The 21740-nt window shown below is 41.2% G+C and overlaps 2 protein-coding genes and 1 long non-coding RNA gene across 6 annotated transcripts in view; all 3 read left to right on the top strand.

The window, feature by feature from the left end:
* The window catches only part of LOC130913235 (ATPase MORC2-like), a 57962-nt gene extending 49545 nt beyond the window's left edge, over positions 1-8417 (top strand). For all 3 annotated transcript variants that reach the window (XM_057831685.1, XM_057831686.1, XM_057831684.1), the window contains 5 exons: positions 4184-4322; positions 4415-4582; positions 4738-4831; positions 7250-7438; positions 7531-8417. In XM_057831685.1, the coding sequence (XP_057687668.1) occupies positions 4184-4322; positions 4415-4582; positions 4738-4831; positions 7250-7438; positions 7531-7599 (659 nt within the window). In that variant the 3' untranslated portion in view covers positions 7600-8417. The remainder of the gene's footprint in view (positions 1-4183; positions 4323-4414; positions 4583-4737; positions 4832-7249; positions 7439-7530) is intronic.
* Positions 8418-11029: 2612 nt separating this feature from the next.
* Positions 11030-21740, top strand: part of LOC130913236 (acyl-CoA dehydrogenase family member 11-like) — a 34083-nt gene continuing 23372 nt past the window's right edge. The window contains exons 1-2 of one of the 2 annotated variants that reach the window (XM_057831688.1): positions 11030-11062; positions 13702-13991. In XM_057831688.1, coding sequence (XP_057687671.1) covers positions 13719-13991 — 273 coding nt within the window. In that variant the 5' untranslated portion in view covers positions 11030-11062; positions 13702-13718. Of the gene's footprint in view, positions 11063-12254; positions 12275-13701; positions 13992-21740 lie in introns of those variants that run through there. The other variant, XM_057831687.1, reaches the window with a different exon arrangement.
* On the top strand, positions 15690-18638 carry LOC130913244 (uncharacterized). The gene is made up of 3 exons (XR_009062736.1): positions 15690-16030; positions 16120-16260; positions 16831-18638. It is a non-coding gene; the product is annotated as an uncharacterized LOC130913244 (long non-coding RNA).

The raw sequence follows: 21740 nt of genomic DNA, 5'->3' as shown, positions 1-21740 counted from the left end.
GTTTAATTCGAGATGTCTCTGATTGCACTATGAAATGCACTTTTCCGCTCATGCCGTGTGTCCATGTTATTTTGTCACCTTTTTCACCCCTAACCAGTTTGCATGCCTGTTTATTAATTTCACAAATTTAGCACTATTTTGGCCTTTGAGAGCGGAAGGTTTATTCAACTATTGTCTACTAGGGTTTAGTGTACTTTTTCCTATTTTGCAAAGGTAAGCAACAGCCTGACAAAGCCTTGATAGCAATGATTTCACATCCAATTATGTAGCTCTTTGGGGGAAAAAAAGAAAAGAAAGAAAAAAATGATATATATATATATATATAATCGGGGTGGTATCGGTATGGTATCGGTATCGGCCGATACTGCACAGCCAGATATCGGTATCGGGGCCAAAAAATGGTATCGGTGCAACACTAGTTAAAATTACACAGTACAATCTAATCAAGCTAGGGCGAGCACAGCAGTCTCTCAGGGCGGGCCCGACCCCCTAATGCCCGCCCATGCCGCCGGGTCTGGCGCTCTTCTCCATGATTGTGACCCACATTCTGGGATGGCAGCCTCCCCATTATAAGTATATGGCGGAAAACACTCAGGTGACTTGGAGTTCCGCTCTGAGACCCCCCGTTTGGCCAAATTGCAAAATTGTCATATATGCATATGCGATACATTATTGGAAAGCTTAAAATCTCAATCTTCCGGGGGAACATTTTTTTGAACAGGAGTGCAGTTAAAAAAAAAAAAAAAAATTTTTTTCTAAACGGCAAAACCCTAACTAGAGGTGAGAGCACGCGAGAGCATAATTTAAGACGCCATGATTTTAACGAGACATTGTCACATACATGTATCACCGAGTGACACAGCTGTGAATGGCCACAGCTGGATTTTGGGGGGATTTTAAGGGTAAAACATGGTAATATAACAAGGGTCACGATGCAGAAATCGCAGACATCAAGGAGTGGTCGAGATTTTCTTTTTCATATATTTACCCTTTTAAACGTTTTTTTTTTTTTCCTTCAAAAATTGTTCTTTGTTTGGATCGATTACTTATCATCTGACATCAGGGAAAATGCGACAGTAACAAAAAAAACAAGCGATAGTAATGAGGTAGATATCCGTGACTTATTTACAGACACCATTTTTTTTCATTGTGACATAATTTGTTTAAGTTTATAATATTCAAGTGAAGAATTTTTTAAAGTCATTTTTTAAACGAAATATTTGACATTGATTCTAAACTGAAAAATTAGACATTTTGAGTAATAAATATAATTACTTTTTATTACTATGTTGTAACAAGAGTGGTTGCGTGACATCTGTAAACGGGGGTTTCCAGGGTAAAACGGACAAATTAAAAATAGTTCGGGGCCTTAATGCATCATGTATCTGCTATAGCAGCATATACACAAATTGTTCTATCAAACAAAACAGTTCTTTTGGCTTAAAATACAGCAGTTTACGAGGCACTCTCAATGAGTGATGATGTATCAAGTGTGTGAACTGTAGTTGAAAATTAAACAGCAAACAACTCTTTTGACACCATACCTGTGCTTTATTCTTTATATACTTGAAGTGTGACATGTAAATAAGTCAGACTCACAGCAAACATATGTACACAATAAATGATGAAGTACACCAACCAAAAATACGACATAAAGTGATAAAAAACTGCAGTTTTTAGCGGACTGGGTCACCGCTTCGTGTGGCCATTCGATTCCGAACACACACATACTTTTCTCGGTGGTTCTTCCATTTTTTTATTCAATCGCCGGCTGACCTCCAGCCCCGTATTTTCAGCAATCTTCTCCCATGAATTGCTTGCCATTTGGCAATCTTGATGAGACATTGAAGAAGTTGTTGTACTTGCTCTTCGTTGATACTCTCGTCGGCTTGGTCCATTTTTAAGTGTGTAGAAAAATCATGTTTGACAATGGCGGTGATTTCGAGCTGAACCGGAAACGACCAATCGCAGTCCATTTCCACTACGTCACACGCATTGACGCGACACGAAGTCAGAAAATTGAGAAGGAGGAAGACAGGTTACGGCGCAGGGTCGTAAATTGGGTCTTCCTTGATGACGCAGGTCTGACGCGGAAGCATAACTCGGCCTTTACTGTATTCTAATGTGCAGCCGAAGTAAATGAGGAAGTGCTGAACGTTTCAAGGCTATGTGTTTTATTTGACAATCCACTGCAATTCCTTCACATATACTGGTCCTTCTAAAAAAATTTGCATATGTGTGAAAAGTTTATTATTTTCGGTAATGTACTGATAATGTTTAGACTTTCGTATATTTTAGATTCATTACAGACGCCTTTTATTGTTTTAATAATGATGATTTTGGCAAAAAAGTCAAAAGCCACAAATCTCTATCTCAAAAAAATAGCGTATCATGAAAAGGTACTCTAAAGAAGCTACTAACCTAATCAACTGAATCAATGAATTAACTCAAAACCCCAGCGAAAGATTCCTGAGGCTTTTAAAAACTCCCAGCCTGGTTCATTACTCAAAACCGCAATGATGGGCGAGACTGCCGACCTGACTGCTGTCTAGAAGGCCAATATTGACACCCTCAAGCAAGAGGCTAAGACACCCAAAGAAATTTCTGAGCGAATAGGCTGTTCCCAGACTGCTGTATCTAGGCACCTCAGTGGGAAGGAAAAAGTGTGGCAGGAAACGCTGCACAACCAGAAGAGGTGACCGCACCCTGGGAAAGATTGTGGAGAAGGGCAGATTCCAGACCTTGGGGGACCTGCAGAAACAGTGGACTGAGTCTGGAGTAGAAACATCCAGAGCCAACGTGCACAGGTGTGTGGTGGAAATGGGCCACAGGTGCCACATTCCCCAGGTCAAGCCACTTTTGAACCTGAAACAGCAGCAGAAGCGCCTGACCTGGGCTACAGAGAAGCAGCACTGGACTGTTACTCAGTGGTCCAAAGTACTTTTTTCAGATGAAAGCAAATTTTGCATGTCATTCGGAAATCAATCAGAGTGTGGAGAAGGAAATGCCAAAATGCCGGAAGTCCAGTGTCAAGTACCCACAGTCAGTGATGGTCTGGGGTACCATGTCAGCTGCTGGTGTTGGTCTACTGTGTGCAGGGTCAATGCAGCTGGCTATCAGGAAATTTTGGAGCACTTCATGCTTCCATCTTCTGAAAAGCTTTATGGAGATGAAGATTTCATTTTTCAGCATGACCTGGCACCTGCTCACAGTGCCAAAACCACTGGTAAATGGTTTACTGACAATGGCATTACTGTGCTCAATTGGCCTGCCAACTCTCCTGATCTGAACCCCATAGAGAATTTGTGGGATATTGTGAAGAGGAAGTTGAGAGACACCAGACCCAACACTGTGGATGAGCTTAAGGCCTCCATAACATCTCAGCAGTGCCACAGGCCGATTGCCTTCATGCCACGCCGCATTGAAGCAGTCATTTCTGCAAAAGGATTCCCAACCAAGTATTGAGTGCATAGCTGATATAATTAATTCAAGGTTGACTTTTTTTGTATTAAAAAACATTTTTCCGTATTGGTCGGATAAAATATGCCAATTTTTTTAGATAGGGATTTTTGTTTTTTCTTGACTTTTTTGCCAAAATCATCAATATTAAAACAATAAAAGGCTTGAACTACTTTAGTTGTGTGTAATTGATCTAAAATATATGAAAGTCAAATGTTAATCAGTACATTACAGAAAATAACGAACTATATCACAATATGCTAATTTTTTGAGAAGGACTAGTACAACAATACTTTAAGTACATCATGAGATAATACACTTACTCTTGGGTTTATGCAATTTGTGTCCAAAGTTGGCTGGGCAAAGTAGCAGAATCGCCAGTATCCATGGTTGTTATTGTTCTTGTCGTTTAAGACTGTGCATTCTTGTGGGATGAAGCGGAAATGCAAAGGAAACTACGGCGGCTTAGATAAACTAAAATGGTGTGGTTTTGAAAACCGAACGTACCGATTTGACCGTTTTTAACATTTTAACCAGAAAAGTCGGTTTCAGTTCAAAATCGATTAATCCAACAGCCTTGTTTCGAACTGTTTCTCATGTCTCAGTTACATTTCTTCCAGTCAGTCCTTACCACAAAGCTTCCCCAGAAACTGAAATGCAGATGTGCTTTTAATGGTTGGTTTTAGGCAGTCCTGACACAAAGATTCTGTTCTATTTTCTAAAGATAAGGGACTGCTAGTTGAAGTCCGTGTCAATAAGGAGTGGTTCACAGGAAAAGTCGTTGCTGTGGAATCAAACAAACAGAGTGTTCGCTGGAAAGTCAAGTTTGACTATGTGCCCCGAGCCACGCCGAAAGACAGATGGTGAAAACTTTTTGTCCAATATCCAATAAATGCAATTCGTTTATGTATTATTTAATTGATTGTGAATTAATTGATTGTGAATGTTTGTGAAGGGTGTTTAAAGGCAGCGATGAAGTCCGCCTGATGCGTCCGCCGTCTCCCATCACCCAGACGCCTGACACCCAGCAGGAGAATGAGAGGGTTTCTGCAGCCATGGAGCCAGATACCACACAACCTGGCACCAGTCGAGAGGTGACAGAGAGCCTGGTCACCATGTTGAGGTAAGTGGCACTCCTGTCACTCGTTTCAATGAAGAAAACAGAAAAAAAGCCGTTTTGCCCACAATTTGCAAGAATGAGTTTACACCCTTAATCCTTTAAATCTGGAGTGTGTTAGATGAACATGTGACTGACACCTATGTTGCTTTTCTTTTCAGGACAATGCTGCGTTACTTCTTCCCGCCTGCTTTTCAGATTCCTAAGGATGACGTCAATGGCATGACTGCAGAGGAGCTGGTGGCCTTTCCTCTGGTGGGATTAAAAACACTTTGCACAAGTGCACCAAAAACAATCTTGAAGTAGCCTACAGTAGGGGTGTGACAAAATATCGAAATGGTGATTATATCGTGATACTTTGTATCCCAAAAGGTTATCGACATGCTCCTGCCAAAAATCGAGATAACATTCTAAAAAGGATTTATTATGTAGAACAAACTCAGATACAGTGCCTTGCAAAAGTATTCGGCCCCCTTGAACCTTGCAACCTTTTGCCACATTTCAGGCTTCAAACATAAAGATATAAAATTTTAATTTTTTGTCAAGAATCAACAAGTGGGACACAATCGTGAAGTGGAACAAAATTTATTGGATAATTTAAACTTTTTTAACAAATAAAAAACTGAAAAGTGGGGCGTGCAATATTATTCGGCTCCCTTGCGTTAATACTTTGTAGCGCCACCTTTTGCTCCAATTACAGCTGCAAATCGCTTGGGGTATGTTTGTATCAGTTTTGCACATGGAGAGACTGACATTCTTGCCCATTCTTCCTTGCAAAACAGCTCGAGCTCAGTGAGGTTGGATGGAGAGTGTTTGTGAACAGCAGTCTTCAGCTCTTTCCACAGATTCTCCATTGGATTCAGGTCTGGACTTTGACTTGGCCATTCTAACACCTGGATACGTTTATTTTTGAACCATTCCATTGTAGATTTGGCTTTATGTTTTGGATCATTCTCCTGTTGGAAGATAAATCTCTGTCCCAGTCTCAGGTCTTGTGCAGATACTAACAGGTTTTCTTTCAGAATGTTCCTGTATTTGGCTGCATCCATCTTCCCGTCAATTTTAACCATCTTCCTTGTCCCTGCTGAAGAAAAGCAGGCCCAAACCATGATGCTGCCACCACCATGTTTGACAGTGGGGATGGTGTGTTCAGTTCAGGGTGATGAGCTGTGTTGCTTTGACGCCAAACATATCGTTTTGCATTGTGGCCAAAAAGTTCCATTTTGGTTTCATCTGACCAGAGCACCTTCTTCCACATGTTTGGTGTGTCTCCCAGGTGGCTTGTGGCAAACTTTAAACGAGACTTTTTATGGATATCTTTGAGAAATGGCTTTCTTCTTGCCACTCTTCCATAAAGGCCAGATTTGTGCAGTGTACGACTGATTGTTGTCCTATGGACAGACTCTCCCTCCTCAGCTGTAGATCTCTGCAGTTCATCCAGAGTGATCATGGGCCTCTTGGCTGCATCTCTGATCAGTTTTCTCCTTGTTTGAGAAGAAAGTTTGGAAGGACGGCCGGGTCTTGGTAGATTTGCAGTGGTCTGATGCTCCTTCCATTTCAATATGATGGCTTGCACAGTGCTCCTTGAGTTGTTTAAAGCTTGGGAAATCTTTTTGTATCCAAATCCGGCTTTAAACTCCTCCACAACAGTATCTCGGACCTGCCTGGTGTGTTCCTTGGTTTTCATAATGCTCTCTGCACTTTAAACAGAACCCTGAGACTATCACAGAGCAGGTGCATTTATACGGAGACTTGATTACACGCAGGTGGATTCTATTTATCATCATCGGTCATTTAGGACAACATTGGATCATTCAGAGATCCTCACTGAACTTCTGGAGTGAGTTTGCTGCACTGAAAGTAAAGGGGCCGGATAATATTGCATGCCCCACTTTTCAGTTTATTCGTTAAAAAAGTTTAAATTATCCAATAAATGTTGTTCCACTTCACGATTGTGTCCCACTTGTTGTTGATTCTTGACAAAAAAATTAAATTTCATATCTTTATGTTTGAAGCCTGAAATGTGGTGAAAGGTTGCAAGATTCAAGGGGGCCGAATACTTTTGCAAGGCACTGTAGTTCCCCCTCGACGGGCTGTTTCTTCTCAAGCCATTTATATAGCTATTGGGGAAAAATACTTGGATAAAAAAAATATCCTGTAAAAATATTGGAGTAGAGAGACTGAAACAATGACATTTTGCGGCTCTCTTCGTCGCGTTTTCCTCGTTATGAACAATTCCCCCTCAATGGGCTGAATGGTAAAACCGATGAGCCCAGTCTTCCACTGACGTCATCCACCTCTTGGGGACGCTAAAGCCCTATAATGGTAGGCGTGGCTAACCGGCAGATTAAAAGACCAATTTCTCGTGATCTGCGCTTTGCTAAATTGTTGTATATAGTCGAATCGTCTCAAAATATGATTCTAATTCACATAATAATGCCATTTAAGACTTTTTTTTCTCGTGTCGTATGCTCTTTAAGGCAAAACACTACCGCTTTTGTCCACCGGCATCGCTAAAATCGACCAAAACTGAAAAGTTACTTCACGCTGCTTTAACCCTTGAAATAGTTTTCAACAGAAACATTGTTCATCGAGGTGCACTTCTTGCTGTGGTAGTGAAGTTGTACCGTGCTTTCTTATCGGTGATGTATTTGATTCTTTTGTCAACTTTAGAAAGAGTATTTCCAGCAGTACGAATCAGGTCTGCAGTCACTGTGCAACTCGTACCAGAGCAGAGCAGACGCCAAGGCCAAAGCTGTGGAAGAGAAAAGCAATAGCACAGAGTTGAAACTGAAGGAAGCAGATGAGAAACTCCAAAAATTACGGACCAACATTGTTGCACTTCTACAAAAAGTTCAAGAGGTTGGACAGCTTCCTGGATTGCATTTATTTATTTATTTGTGGTGTTTGAAATGATGATGAATGTAAAGTAATAATTGTTTCCCCTCACCTAGGATATTGACATTAACACCGATGATGAACTTGATGCATATATTGAGGACCTTCTCACTAAAGGAGATTAAACGGGATGGACCAGAGAAATCAACAAGAAGGAAAAAGACTGTTCTCACTAAACGACTGACAGCCATGATACTTACATCACCCCCGGCACTCCTAATTGAGTTCCATGTGAACATTTAGGAATGTTTTCATTGTTAAAGATGCACCGTTTTCTTTTATTAAGCAGTAAGCATACACTCCGTTCTGGTGTTTGTCTTTTATTTTTGTTTTTACATTGTTGACAGCCCTCTATTTAGCATGTGGATTTCATTTGTTTGTTTGTTTTTTTATCAACCTGCTTCTACTGTTCTGTATTTGTTAAACAGTGACGAAGCCATCCTATCTTACTTTAAACTTTGTAGGTTTAATACAGTTTAGTCACTTTAAGGCAGTGAGAAAAAAAACTGCTGTTTATTTTGCGCTATTGTCAGGTGACACGTTGATACCCAGTGTTTTAAGAGTTGGGGTTGACTAACCAATACTCTATCTGTCCATATATAAACACTTACTATTATTTTTGTACACTCAAATATGTTAGTTTTGTTCATTATACTCCCCCATCCTGACCAGCTCAACTAGAAGACTGAGTATACTGTATCACACTATGAAATGCATACTGGGTTTTATCAGTATAAAAGTTAACGCGTTTTCTGTTCATTTGGAGAAAAAAGTCTGTTTAATGCAAAGGTAGAGTTTTCCTACTCTAATCGTTATGTCTTTTGGAACATATTTTAGCATTTCAACATTTTATTCAACTTTGCATGTTTCAGTGTTCTTGGTAAGTTGGGAGAAATGGTTCTGTATTTTTGAAAAATCTTCAACAATAAAACTGGTTCAGCGACACTGTTTTTTTTTTTAAATATAAAAAGGTGAGGAAAAAACTGTTGCTTCAGCAAATGATCTCACACCGTATGACACAAGTAGCACTCATTGGCTGTCACTGACGGCTTTAGTCATACAATCAATTTTGATTTAGGGCTGGCAGTGATCCCAGTCTTTTTTTTTTTTTTTTTTTTTAAACCTGTGCTGTTCAGTTTGGAGGATCAGGAGTGCAAAAAATAAATAAATACACAAAATATTAAAAGTGGCATTAAAATGCTTCTATTTAAATTTTTATTCAATTTATATATTTTTAACTTTTTACTTATTTCAATTTAAAACATTTATTTTTTACCTATTTCAATTTTTATTTGATTTTTTTTCCACATTTATTTCAGCATTTATTTCAATTTTTATTTATTTCATTCTTGCACTCTTGTTCGCCTTGTGCATGGAGGACCAGGAATGCAAAAATTAAATACATACACCCAAAAAAAATTTTATTAAATGTGTCATTAAAATGCTTCTATTTCAATATTTATTTAAATATTTATATTTGAGTGTTTATTTCACTTTTTATTTATTTCAATTTTTTTTTTCACTTTTTGTCAATTTTTAGTTCAACATTTATTTCTATTTCAACATTTATTTCAATATGTCAACATTTAGATATATATTTCAATTTTTATTTATTTCAACATTTATTTCTTTTTATTTCATTCTCGCACTCTTGTTCCCAAAATTGAAATAAATACATAAAAAGTGAAAAAAATAAATATAAATTGAAATGAATAAAAAAATGAATAAATATAAATTTAAATAAATATAAATTGTTTGAAATAAATATTGAATTTGAAGCATTTTAATGACACATTTAATAATTTATTTGTGTATTTTTTGCACTCCTGGTCCTCCTGGGTGTGGAGGGGTCAGAAATTTGATTAGGTGGGGTTGAGCGTACTCAAATCAGCGATGTGAGGTGTAGAACCCAGTATTATGTGAATCACTGTAAGTATGGAAATGTTGACATCCTATTCTATGCTGCCTGATCGCTAATCCTGGCACCGATAGTTTCTCTACATGAGCATGTCTAATTGCACCGAGTCATGTGTGAATCCCATCATACACGTGATAGTCCTGTAGACAAGTGGAAATACTGCGTGGGGGCCACCCCAGGGCCACGGCCCCTTCCCGGTCAATCAGAGAGGTGAGCCAGCGCAACCCATCCCTCCTCCCGCTGCTCCAGCAAGGGGGCTGCCACCATCCCCCAGGAATCCAGGAGGGTCCCCCGCCGGACAATCCGCGCCTCCATTAACCGGGCTTCAGGGAAGGGATGAGGGGACGCGCCACCGCTCCCCACGCCCGCCCCCAGCACAGACCAGCCCACCAGCCACCGCCGCAACCCCGCAACAGTCACGGCACAGGACAGGGTCCCCACCCGGAGTGGAGGACACCCTGCCAACCCACCAGCGACCCGCCCCGTAGAAAAGAGAGGGGATGGCATAAGCCAGAGAGTGCAGAGAAGCTGCCGCGGGGCGGCACGGGACCAGAGCCCCGCAACCGGCAGCCAGGTGAAGGAGAGGCCACACCCGGGAGCCGCGCCAAAAAGTGTGGGTCCCATCTCCGCCCTATTACTATAGCTGCCAAAGCACCGTGATGGGATTGTGTGGGGAGGGTAGTGCAGTATATGCATTAAAATAGAAGAGCCCGGCTGAGGGCAGTGGGACCGCCGCATGGAAGTTCTTCCCAGCCGCACATCTCACCGCCTCTCGCCGAAGCCCCTCTTGGTGTGTTAAAAGAAGTGAAGAAATGACGGTGCCTGCGGCAGGGAAGCAATTGTCATGTCACCACCCCCAACCAGTCCTAGCCGCCCCAAATCCTTGGGGCGGCTAAAATCAAGGGGGAGTCAGCCCGGGACTGTACGGCCCTATTCCGACTCTCTCTGAAGACACGAATGAGTGAGTAGGTGCCAGAAGGTGAAAGATACTTGCAGTGCAAAATGAAGCTTGCGTGAGTTTATAGGCAGGCTCCCACAGGCGGGGCCCCGCCTGCCAGAACCACCGGCCGCAGGGGGAGAGAAGCACCAGGGCCCCAACCACCCCCCCGTCCTAGAATACCCACCCCACCTCCGCCGCTCCTGCCCCCTGGGCATCCACCCCGCATCCCCGAACAGGCACCACACCATAGGCCTGAGACCAGGGGACAACCACCCCCACAGCAAGGGACAGCAAGCCCCACCCACGGGGGCCGCCGAAGACCCCACGGATAGAATGGCAGCAGTGGAGAGGCTGACGGAGTTGAAGACAGGCCCAAGGGACGAAGGCGCGCGCATCCCCACCTTTTTTTTAAATTTATTTTTTTTAAAAATTTCTTCATTAACGTCAGTTATGAGGGGCCATAACCAGTGTATGTTTTTATTCATTTTAGTTTTATTAAAATTTTTATTCATTTATAATTTTATTTATTCATAGCAATAATAAAATATTAAAATGTGTTTATTTAAAAGCATTTTAGTCACCCTATTTTATATACCAAATATCCACGTATATGTGGGCGATATCTCTTTAATAGGTTAAGTTTTCAGTCACCTGACCTATAATGCAGACGACTACTGCATGCTCTTATTTTGAAAGGCTTGGTGAAAATAAACAGCTGCTTCTCTGCTAGGTAAGCACTCCTTCCCTAACCTCTTATTTACGTTTGGCTTAATGACGCAACATGACAAAATCACTTTGAACACTCTAGTTGTCACCATAAATAGCTATAAAAGAAACTAGTTGGGCAACTAGACCGAGTTCAACTGGTTTGCAAAGTTCTCGTAAAACTCTGCTAACTCGGTAGAGAAGCTAACCAAAACATGACTAAACAATAAGAAACATGTTATTCCGCACCGATAATGACATTAAATGAACTTTGACCCAGATACGAGGTCAACCTACCTGTGGTTGCCCAGTTTCTGACAGCATTTTCGACTTCTGCGTTTGGTTTGGTTTTCTCCACTTTTATCATTTGGGTCTAAACAAATTAAAATGAATAACACTCCTAAATAGAGGAAATCAACTGCAGGACAGGCTCCAGGGGATGGGACCTCAATAAAATCAAACAGATTGGGTGAACAAGGGTCAGGGCTACATTTCTCACCAATGTGAACCTAATTAATTGATAGGCTAAAATGGGCTAAATGGTAAATGCAAACTAACCAGAGGTGTAGCGTCCCATTAGGCATACGCAGGCAATTGCCTAGGGCCCCCAGCCAGCAGGGGCCCCCAGAGGGCCAACAGATTTGACACACAAAGATTTAACACACTCACCTTCACCGCACTGTTGTAGCTACAAGTATTGGGAGTGATTCAATACCATGGAATCATTTGGCAGATTATCCAACATTTTTGTTATCAGTCCCAATTTGCATACATGTTTAAGCAAGTCCAATCAGTTTTAACACTGCATGTATGTGCAAAGAGTGATTCACCAAGAACTTTATGAAATGTCCTTGCTGTAATATTTTATGTTGGTTTTCACAGTCCATCTCATTATTCATGTGACTACTTAAAGAAATGGTGATTTTTCCAAGAAAGTCTATTAATGGGTCTAACGTATTCCTCATTGAATACTCTATAAGAAAAATATAACATATATGCATCTAAAACAATCCTAAACGATTTTATTAGCAATTTTAATACTCCTTTTAGCAAGGTTCCTTGGGTATGCGGTATGCCGCTGCGTACGTTCCCATAGGAACCAGTCCTGTTTTTGTCCTATGTCACAAGCGCTGCATATTCTGAGAACAAGAATAGGCGTAAGCGTACGGTGCGCATTTCGAGCAGAGGACGGCCACCCCACCTGTTAGAGGATTAATCTGTGCGTCCATGAACGAATGTAAGTATTTCCTGTTCATGCCATAAAGTTCTTATGATAAGTTAGAGCCGTTATCAGCGCGACCGTTTCGTGTTTTTCCTGTTACGTCGGCTGGTTGATCCCACTCGTTCTCGCTGCGTCGAGGAGAGCGTTCTTTACATTATATTCGCATTGCACATTTGCTTTAAGAGGGAAGGTGTTAGTTTAGCATCTTAAAATGATGTTGTACATCCATATGAGTGTAAAGCGCTTAGTTTTCGCCATTTTTATGGCCAAGACTCGAACCCCCCGCCCCCCCCACCACCTTCGTGTTCATTTTACTGCACAAATATGTATGTATTAATGCAACTGGGGGGGGGGCACTTTGAATGTCCTAAAAAGCGCTCCATGAGAGCGAGGCGTTATTAGACTTTTATTAAATATGCTATTGCTCCAAGTCCAACTGTCCCCCTTACTTCCACATGCTCAAAGGGCCCCATGTTGCCTGGGGCCCCTGGGGACCCTTGTTTCACACTGCAAATTTCAAGTATAACGTCTTAATCTGATCATTTTTTTAAAAATCTCGTCGAATAATTTTCTCCATCTTGTTTTGCGTGTTAAAGGCTAGTTAACTGATTAATGCGTCAGATTCCTCCACTTACTTGAAGTAAATATTACTAGTTTTTGTTCTGAAGCCCATACATCTAAAAGTTGGTAATTTTTCACCTAAATCAAGAAAAAAAGCTTTCAAATAATGTTTTCAACAATATCTATTCTTGAAATAAGAACATATCTGACAAGTTTTTTTTATATGAAATATACAAAGCTTTTGCTTAAAATAAGTATGTTAAGCTTATTTTCAGCTAGGTATTTTATTTAGAGATGATGCCGATCGATCGGGTCCGATCACGTCATTTTCAAAGTATCAGAAGCGGCAAAAAAATATCGGCCATGCCTTTTTTTAATATACTGTAAATATTTATATTTTAATTAAATCGTTTTCTAATTGTATTTAACGTTACAGACATAATATGTTACACTCATCCAGAGTCTTTGGTTTAGGCTTAAGGTAGGGTTATCAAATTTATCCCAATAATACTTATTTTCCACCATGATTTGCAAATAAATTCTTTAAAACTCAAACAATGTGATTTTCTGTTTTTTTTTCTCCACATTCTGTCTCTCATGGTTGAGGTTTACCCATGTTGACAATTACAGGCCTCTCTAATATTTTCAAGTGGGAGAACTTGCACAAATACTTATTTACCCCATTGTACATGTTGCTGCAGCACCCCACTTCCCACGCCACTACTTGACATGCCCCCAAATGAAACTCATTGGATGCCATTGCCAAATTTGTTCATTCGCTGCCATCCCTCCCACTTCAAATGGATTGGACGTCTACTAGCGATAAACTCACAACAGAAGCATGAAAATAGCTTGTTTTTCTGACTCCCACTCCTTTTCAGCTCGGGGACAGAGAGCCATGTCTGGCGCAAAGCAGTGCCTCTCTGCAGGCTGTAGTGGCTGGAAGGTGCTGTGTGGTGCCACCAGGACCCCTATCAACATCAGATATATCAGTAGTGTTAAAGCAGGCTCGAGGCCATCTGAGGAAGAGCAACTCTGGGAAACGGCGGCAGCTCTGCCTTTTTCTGCAGCCAGGCTTGGATCGTTCTTTCAGGACCGACCTGTGCTCAAGAACCCTTTTCTGGAGGATGCCCTTTTGAGGGGATACTTGAGGAGACACCTGCCTCACGAGGTGCGTAACTAGTAGAGGTGTGCATCGGCACTGCCCTCACGATTTGATTACGATTCGGAGGGCCACGATTCAATTCAGAGGGTCACGATTCGGTTCGATTCGATTCGGCAATGCATCGCGATGCATTAAAGCCTGGCATGCATTAAAATTCTAAAGCAAAGCATATTTTTCGTGAACCATGAGGCAACACAAGCGGTCAGACATTAAACAACTTTTTATTGGCTCCTGGTTGAAGTCAAATGAAAATAGTATACTTTCAGATATACCGAAATTTTCGGACTCTAAGCCGCTACTTTTTGCCCTCATTTTGAATCCTACGGCTTATAGTCCAGTGCCGCTTATTTGTTGATTTATTTGGGTTAATAGGTAACGCTTTATTTGACAGTGGCGTCATAAGACTGTCATAAGACCGTCATAAGTATGACATGACACCAGAGGTTGCGCTAGACATTTTTGTTGTCTGTCATTTTGACTGACAGGGTCATAAAAATCCGGTCATAGCCTATTTTTACCCGTCACTTAAATTTTTAAAATGATAATGATGACATATTCAATAGTATTTAGTTTTCATTCATTTTTAATTAATTAATATTGTAACGCTTGCTTGGTGGCGAAAAATTAGACACGGAAGTCGTGGTATTTTTCTCCCTTTTTACTCTGCTTACCGCCAACAACTCCGCCCCCAAAGAAAAAGAGGCAACGATATAGACCCCAATCACCAACGTCACACAATGATCTTAATTGTGGTTGTCAGCCCAAAATCTTCTAAATATATATTAAATGCATCTTACCTAGGCATGTGCCCGTATGAGATTTTGACGGTACGATAACCGTGAGCAAAAATACCGCGGTTTCACGACCTCCGTGAAGTTGGCCCCCCATCAGACGCAAATTTATATAAAAATTATGTCAATCGTTTGTGCTATGATTGTGCTGGTTTGTGCTGCAAAAAGTTTCGTTTGTGCCATCATCGTTTTGCAGTTATTAAACATTGTTTTTTAGGTCATCCAGAGTTCACCCAGCCCCCCATCTGTGGCAGAATGGAACCCCGGTGGTGTCATTTGATTCTGCCTCGTTAGTGCTGGATTGTGCTGAAAAAAGTTTTGTTTGAACTGCTACGGTTTTCGAGATATTCATAAAAATGTACATTGATGACGTCACGCGCAGCCCCCCATCAGACGCAAATTTATATAAAAATTATGTCAATCGTTTGTGCTATGATTGTGCTGGTTTGTGCTGCAAAAAGTTTCGTTTGTGCCATCATCGTTTTGCAGTTATTAAACATTGTTTTTTTAGGTCATCCAGAGTTCACCCAGCCCCCCATCTGTGGCGGAATGGAACCCCAGTGGTGTCATTTGATTCTGCCTCGTTAGTGCTGGATTGTGCTGCAAAAAGTTTTGTTTGAACTGCTACGGTTTTCGAGATATTCATAAAAATGTCTAGTGATGACGTCACGCGCAGCCCCCCATCTGCGGCGGAATGGAACGGCGATGATGCCATTTTTTTCTTCGTCGTTAGTGCTGGATTGTGCTGCAAAAAGTTTTGTTTGAACTGCTACGGTTTTCGAGATATTCATAAAAATGTCTAGTGATGACGTCACGCGCAGCCCCCCATCTGCGGCGGAATGAAACGGCGATGATGCCATTTTTTTCTTCGTCGTTAGTGCTGGATTGTGCTGCAAAAAGTTTTGTTTGAACTGCTACGGTTTTCGAGATATTCATAAAAATGTCTAGTGATGACGTCACGCGCAGCCCCCCATCTGCGGCGGAATGGAACGGCGATGATGCCATTTTTTTCTTCGTCGTTAGTGCTGGATTGTGCTGCAAAAAGTTTTGTTTGAACTGCTACGGTTTTCGAGATATTCATAATAATGTAAAGTGATGACCTTTTTTTCAGCGCTGCGGGCCGCACAATCGGTTCTTGTCTCGTGACGTTTCTGGCGCAATGCATTGTGGGTTTTCGTGTATTGTACAACAACAACAAGCCCGTGACGCGATCCTTTGCTCGGCATCCATTCTGCGTGGTAATCGTTGAAAATGGTACACTCGTGTTGTTTGAAAGACTGCCATTCTAGGTCCCATGATAGAAACGAATGCAAAAAGGATGGGATACGTTTTTTTTTTTTTAGCATTCCCGCCTGGAAGAGAAAATATGGAACTCCGATGAGTTGACCAAGAGGCTTGAATGGTTGCAGCGGTGAGAAGAAAGGCCATCGCTTTTCATTCATCAACTGAAAACATGTCGGTCTGTTCCCTACATTTCCATAAAGGTAAGTAACTGGAAGTGTTAATGTTCTTCGGACGCTGATACTGACTGCATTTAAACGCTTATGGCGTGTGGTTGTGTTGCTTGCTTTGGCTAACCACGCTAGTGTCTAAGAGAGGCTAACTGTAGCCCTACTGGCTAACTGTGCATAAACCACAGGCGTTCACCGTATGATACTAGTACACAAAAAAACAGTTCAAAGGTAACAAAGTAAGGGTATTAATGAAGATGTAACAGCACACCATGAATGATTATAAGTATGGGAGATGTGTTAGAAAAAAATGCTATATTTACCTCCCGCTTAGGCTACTGATATGCTTGACCAAGCAGTCTGTGGAGGAGACTACAGATCTACTAAATCACCAGAAGAAATCTTCTGCTTGTTTGTTATGCCTAATGATCAGTTAAACTTAAAAAATAAATAATTAATAAATTTTAAAAAATCTGTTGCATACACATCAGTGCCATATGAAGGCAGTTCCCACCAGTTTAGACACACTACAGAGCTTTAAAATCCAATTTAAGTAACTAATGTTAACCTGTTGTATGACTGATACGACTTTTGTAATTGCAGGAAAACCAGCATATGAAAGAAATGAGGCAGACCCTGACTGGGCACCATCCTTACGCCTGGGACACACATGTGTTCAACCCACCAACGTGGACCGCTCTTCTAGACGAAGTAGGCATGAGAAATTGAGGATGGAGGAGGACGTTGGTGCGCTACAGGAGGAGCCTTCAGCGCCCTTCAGATGCTCCTTCTGACCTTCATGCGCCTGCGTTAGGACCTGTCTGCACTACACATTGCACACATATTCCATGTTTCCCGTAAGACTGTGTACTGAGTATTCAATGACATGGTGCCCTTTGTACATGCTAATTTGAGACGAGCAATTGTTTGGCCCAACAGAGAAACACTCTATAAAACAATGCCTCACGAGTTTGTTGAGTCCTTCAGACGCAGAGTTGCAGTGATTATTGATTTAAAAAAAAAATAAAATAAAATTACAGAGAAACCATCAAATATTAAGGCCCGTGCGCAAATGTTTTCTAGTTATAAGCATAACTACACCATGAAATACCTAATTGGAATCACACCAAAGTGGGGAATTTGTTTCATGTCAAAAGGTTGGGGTGGTTGCACAAGTGACAAACATATCACCTTGAACAGTGCTTTGCTCAATAACCTTTTGCCTGGGGACATTGTCTTGGCTGACAGAGGTTTTGATATTCAAGAACACGTGGGTATGTTATGTGCAGAGGTCCAACTCCCTGCGTTCACAAACGGTCGCTGTCAGTTAGCTGGTAGGGATGTGGAGGAAACTAGGAACATGGCACATTTGAGGATCCATGTTGAACAGGTAATTGGTAATCTTTGCCAGAAGTATAAGATCCTAACAGGAACTATACCTATTAACGTGGTTCTGCCATGTGATGGCGAAGATTGCACATTGTTGTAAAGATTGTTTTATGTTTGCGGTGCCCTTACAAACCTTTGCCCAACTGTTTTGTAGTTTGTACTGTTATACGTGAAAGGTACCATTTAGTATGCTAACAGTTTCAGCCTTTCAAATTTAGCTGTTGTTGATTTTTTGTATTTTGTTGTGACTTGATTGTACTTAATAAAACATTGTCATCTTGAATCCTATTCTTTGTAAGTACAGCATTTGTGTCAATACTGTATTTTATGTATGTATGTATATATATATATGTATATATATACACACACACACACGCATAATAATGTTTATACAAAGGACGACAGTTTACTACTTTGGCCAAGTACTTTTAATGTTGCCAAATTGTCAGTTAAAGCAAATCACAAACTACCAATCACCACTAACTTAAGTGGAGCACAGAGAGCAGAACTGACATATGTCTTTAGCTGTGTCATGTTGTGTAGACCAACACAGGTTAAATAATAATGGGGCAGTTCTCATTATCACACGCAACAAGTCATCTTTGGTCTTCAGACCACGGCAGAAGCACCATAACTGACAAATACCGATCTCTCGCTTCCTTTTCAAGCTTCTCCACATAAGGAGTCTTGTCGTTCTTCAGGCTTTTTTCCATTTTGATGTGACATTCGCGTGGCTGCTTCCCCGCAAAACTCAACAAAACAAACGTGACTGCGGCGGATGTAGTCCAGGTCACTGAGATACACGAAAGATGGCGGCTCAGGTGGTCGTGATGACGTAGGAGACAACAACCGATAGATCAGCGGAGAACGTCACTGAAACCTGTCAGTGGACGCAATCTTATTCCTGATCTATTGTGCGGCCCGCAGCGCTGAAAACTGAGGTCATCACTTCACATTATTATGAATATCTCGAAAACCGTAGCAGTTCAAACAAAACTTTTTGCAGCACAATCCAGCACTAACGACGAAGAAAAAAATGGCATCATCGCCGTTCCATTCCGCCGCAGATGGGGGGCTGCGCGTGACGTCATCACTAGACATTTTTATGAATATCTCGAAAACCGTAGCAGTTCAAACAAAACTTTTTGCAGCACAATCCAGCACTAACGACGAAGAAAAAAATGGCATCATCACCGTTCCATTCCGCCGCAGATGGGGGGCTGCGCGTGACGTCATCACTAGACATTTTTATGAATATCTCGAAAACCGTAGCAGTTCAAACAAAACTTTTTGCAGCACAATCCAGCACTAACGAGGCAGAATCAAATGACACCACTGGGGTTCCATTCCGCCGCAGATGGGGGGCTGGGTGAACTCTGGATGACCTAAAAAAACAATGTTTAATAACTGCAAAACGATGATGGCACAAACGAAACTTTTTGCAGCACAAACCAGCACTAACGATGAAGAAAAAAATGGCATCATCGCCGTTCCATTCCGCCGCAGATGGGGGGCTGCGCGTGACGTCATCACTAGACATTTTTATGAATATCTCAAAAACCGTAGCAGTTTAAACAAAACTTTTTTCAGCACAATCCAGCACTAACGAGGCAGAATCAAATGACACCACCGGGGTTCCATTCCGCCACAGATGGGGGGCTGGGTGAACTCTGGATGACCTAAAAAACAATGTTTAATAACTGCAAAACGATGATGGCACAAACGAAACTTTTTGCAGCACAAACCAGCACAATCATAGCACAAACGATTGACATAATTTTTATATAAATTTGCGTCTGATGGGGGGCTGCGAGTGACGTCATCACTATACATTTTTATGAATATCTCGAAAACCGTAGCAGTTCAAACAAATCTTTTTTCAGCACAATCCAGCACTAACGAGGCAGAATCAAATGACACCACCGGGGTTCCATTCCGCCACAGATGGGGGGCTGGGTGAACTCTGGATGACCTAAAAAACAATGTTTAATAACTGCAAAACGATGATGGCACAAACGAAACTTTTTGCAGCACAAACCAGCACAATCATAGCACAAACGATTGACATAATTTTTATATAAATTTGCGTCTGATGGGGGGCTGCGCGTGACGTCATCACTGTACATTTTTATGAATATCTCGAAAACCGTAGCAGTTCAAACAAAACTTTTTTCAGCACAATCCAGCACTAACGAGGCAGAATCAAATGACACCACTGGGGTTCCATTCTGCCACAGATGGGGGGCTGGGTGAACTCTGGATGACCTAAAAAACAATGTTTAATAACTGCAAAACGATGATGGCACAAACGAAACTTTTTGCAGCACAAACCAGCACAATCATAGCACAAACGATTGACATAATTTTTATATAAATTTGCGTCTGATGGGGGGCCAACTTCACGGAGGTGGTTTACCTCGTTTCACGGTATCACGGTATTTCAATCATAGCTCCAAAATTTTGAGATGTATGGGTTTTCCAAAAAAAAAAAAAAAAAATTTTTTCCATTGAACAGGATTTTTTTTCAAAACTTATTTGCAAATTGGAACATGAATATTATGTGAAAATAATCAAAAAATAAATATTTTAAATATAAAATTCAAATATATAGAACCTAGACTATACCCACAGCCACAGCTCAAGTTGCTCAATATTAGAGTAAAAAGAAAATAATTGCTATAAAAAAGTAAAAACACTTCTAAATAAAATTAAAAATATATACTTTATGACTTTTCTTTTGTGTGTGTGTGTGTGTGGGGGGGGGGGGGGGCTCAAGTGAAGTTTCGCGATTTTCAGCCACTGTGTCAACTCTAGTCTACATGATGCCATGCCTTTGTGTTAAAAAGAACAAAAATTTAATAAGTTAATAAGTTAGTTAAAAATTTATAAGTTAGTTTTATAAATTAGTTAAAATGTAAATACTGTTGTGGAAAGGTTTCATCTTAAAAAAAAAAAAAAAAAAAGTGAGGAGTGAGACCTCCCTCTCTCAATTAGCGATCTTTGACGCGCTCCTTTTTCTTCCCCCTTCATTCAAGCTTGTTTCTCACTCAGCGGCTGAGAGTTATAAAACCTCGACAAAGCTGCTCTCCCAGCTTAGCTTAGGCTAACATTCGTCTTTGTAAGTTTTAGTTAGTTTGTATATTGAATTTGAAAGGGAAATGTGTGTTTTGTTTTTGGCGAACTTTTTAATGTTGCTATTGCTATCCTGTTGAACCGAATCACACGTGGAAAAATACAATTGTACAACGTTTTAAATGTATTCATTTGTATATTTCACTACGATTTGAGAGCTCAATAAATTGAAGAAAAGTACGCCTTGTGTTTGGAGGGCTTCTTTTGGGGGTTTGCTGGCTGTTTAGCTGAATAGCATCACTGACACTCACGGCAACAAACGGGAAGGGTGAGCGCTGCCGCACCAAGTCAGTTCGGCTGCATTTTGGCACATGAAAAATAGCGAATACCGTACTAAGGTGTGACGGAAAATTTTAGTGGTTTTGAAACCGCGACGTTTTCACACCACGGTAAACCGTGAAACCGGTAACCGGCACATGTCTAATCTTACCAGATATAAAATGACGACTACATAGTCTGTGGTGATCGTTTGGTGCCCAGATTTCTTGTCGAATTACAGCAGTCCACCTCGCTCTCATCTTCGGGTCTCTCAGAATACGGTAGAACTTCAAGTCTCTCCGTCTATCTTCTCTGTTACAGCAACCAACCGCCACACACGCCTTCACCATTTTGATTATTAATATTAACGAGCAAAAACACGCCGTAATAGGAGGCATGTACGTAGCGGTAATGAGTAAACATGACGAGCTGACACACAATATGGCGGCTCTGGTCAGGGGGGCGGAGTTGTGACGTCATGTGATTGGGGTCTATACACAGGCAGCAATCTTGTCCATCAATTGGATGACGCGCTGGCACACCGGGTGCACCAATAAGAACCTTGCATTGATGTGTCAATCACGGTGCCGCCGCCAGACCCCGGTGACGCTACAATACTCTGACAGAAGAGCCAACGACGTCATGCATTGAGAGAGACAATAGCTAATTAATATGCTAACTCGCCACCCTGTGGTCTGGGGTTGGGAATTGCAACCTGTCAAAATGACGGACGG

The sequence above is a fragment of the Corythoichthys intestinalis genome, chromosome 3 (genome assembly GCF_030265065.1).
Source record: "Corythoichthys intestinalis isolate RoL2023-P3 chromosome 3, ASM3026506v1, whole genome shotgun sequence".
In the NCBI taxonomy this organism is placed as follows: Eukaryota; Metazoa; Chordata; class Actinopteri; order Syngnathiformes; family Syngnathidae; genus Corythoichthys; species Corythoichthys intestinalis.
The sequence above is the reverse complement of the archived record's forward strand: the minus strand, read 5'-3'. Positions and strand labels throughout refer to the sequence as shown.